Source organism: Rhagoletis zephyria, unplaced genomic scaffold (assembly GCF_001687245.7).
Source record: "Rhagoletis zephyria isolate East Lansing unplaced genomic scaffold, Rhagoletis_zephyria_1.1 Rzeph_scaffold_00247, whole genome shotgun sequence".
NCBI lineage: Eukaryota > Metazoa > Arthropoda > Insecta > Diptera > Tephritidae > Rhagoletis > Rhagoletis zephyria.
In genome coordinates, this window is record NW_016157331.1 from 57,778 (window position 1) to 59,681 (window position 1,904).

General features: G+C 35.5%; 1 protein-coding gene across 1 annotated transcript in view; it reads right to left on the minus strand.

Annotated features, from left to right (window-relative positions):
- Positions 1 to 1,904, minus strand: part of Cad86C (Cadherin 86C) — a 318,509-nt gene that overhangs the window by 22,875 nt on the left and 293,730 nt on the right. The window contains exon 6 of the mRNA XM_017609682.1: positions 457 to 587. Within this exon, the coding sequence (XP_017465171.1) occupies positions 457 to 587 (131 nt within the window). The remainder of the gene's footprint in view (positions 1 to 456; positions 588 to 1,904) is intronic.

Genomic DNA, 1,904 nt, shown 5'->3' on the forward strand with positions numbered 1-1,904 from the left:
GGTAGGCGTGGTTATTGTCCGATTTCGCCCATTTTCAATACCATCCGTCCCATGCCCAAAAGAAGTTCACGTACCAAGTTTCGTTAAGATATCTCAATTTTTACTCGAGTTATCGTGTGCACAGGACGGACGGACAGACAGTCACCGCTTAATCGATTTCTCTTTTCATTCTGATCATTTATGTATACATTTGTCTATATCTATCTCGATTCGTTTTGCCTGTTACAAACAACCGTTATGTGAACAAAGTTATAATACCCTTGTGCACAAGTGCGCTCGGGTATAAATATACGTATTTTCACAGCTTATAGACAGTAGAATCATTAATTTCTGGTGCTTTTGAGTGGAGATTTCTTTTTAAGTGGTTGCTTGTATCGTGGGTATTTGTGAATACATAAATGTTTTTAAAGAGGCGATTATAATAGACAGTTACTGTATATACAATTTAAAACTTACCTTGCACCTCCGTATAGAGGACACCATGGACATATGCAGCATAACAATAATATTAGAATCGTTAAGGCAACCAACGCAGCAAGTAGGATAAGAAGCCAAAAAAGCAACTTGTTTTCAGCTTTGTAGAGAGTCTGCAAAGGAGTAAAGTTCTATTTGAATTTATTAACATGAAAGTTTGTGCAAAAAATTAGAAAATAACACCGCGTAATAAAATTAAAAAAAAAGTCGTGGTAATTTCTCTAAATCGCTTTTGGAATAGAAACTTTTGGAAATCAGGCTCCAAAGATAAATTTATGAGGATTTTTACCAGAGATCGCATATAACAGTCATCACCGTATTTGGTAGAAGTCGATGAAGTGGTTACCAAGATACACTTATTTTTGTAGTCATAAGCCCATTTTCCAAAAAGCAAAAAAAAATGTTATTTATTATTTTATATCTACTCGCTTTCTTGTTTGTCCAGATAGTATAGCAAAGGACATAAAATATATATCGCACACCGACTTCAAAAGGGGCACAACTCAAAATTACATGTTTCTCAGAAAATCCGGAAAACTGCTAAGGCATATGATAATCACATGGGCAAGGGAGACTACCTTAGGTTTTTTTTTAACAAATTATAACAAAAATTTGCTCCAGCTTTTGTTGAAAGCTAAATAAAAGCTCTGTGTACATCTTTAGCGCATAATTTCATAAATCCCAAATTTTGTGTTGTGCCTCTTTTGAAGACGGCGATATGTACATGGAATACGCAAAATTAGTCATAATCTACCTCAGTGATTCCCAAAGTGGTCCAGGTGAACCCCCAGGGTCTACGGGAGACTCGACGGGGGCCTACATTGGCGTAATAAAAAAATAGGGGTTCACGAGTTGTAAGTGTGGGTCCACGACAATTTATCTGGTTTCGATAGTAAAGAACAAAACTGGTTGCTTGACTTTATCTATCAATGCACATAGCTGTATTTGAACGATCTAGGCGGCCAAAAACCAATTTAACAAACTTCGAAGGAAACATAAAAAAGAGTCACATTCGATAGAGAACATTCCAAATAACATTTCCCAGTTTTTCTCACTTTTCGAACTTGCATCTTCCAAAATTGGACGGTCAAGATTTTTTCGCACAAATCACTTTATTCGGTTAACAACCACACAAAAAAATATAATTTGAGCAATTCTGCAAAAGTCGAAGTTTTGAAAGCGTTATTGCTATTAACTTTTTTTTGATGAATTCAGTAATTATTTATTGTAATTACGTACGCAAATGAAAAGAAAACAAGTAAGAGCAGCGCTGTCTTCGGCTATGCCGAAGGCTTCATACCTTTCATGAACATCTGCAAATTTTACTTTGACAGATTACTGCTTTTGAATACATCTGCATACATCGATAGAGGAGTTACATACTTATATAAAAAATCGCATCTAAACAATCAGAGGTATGGAAGATATAC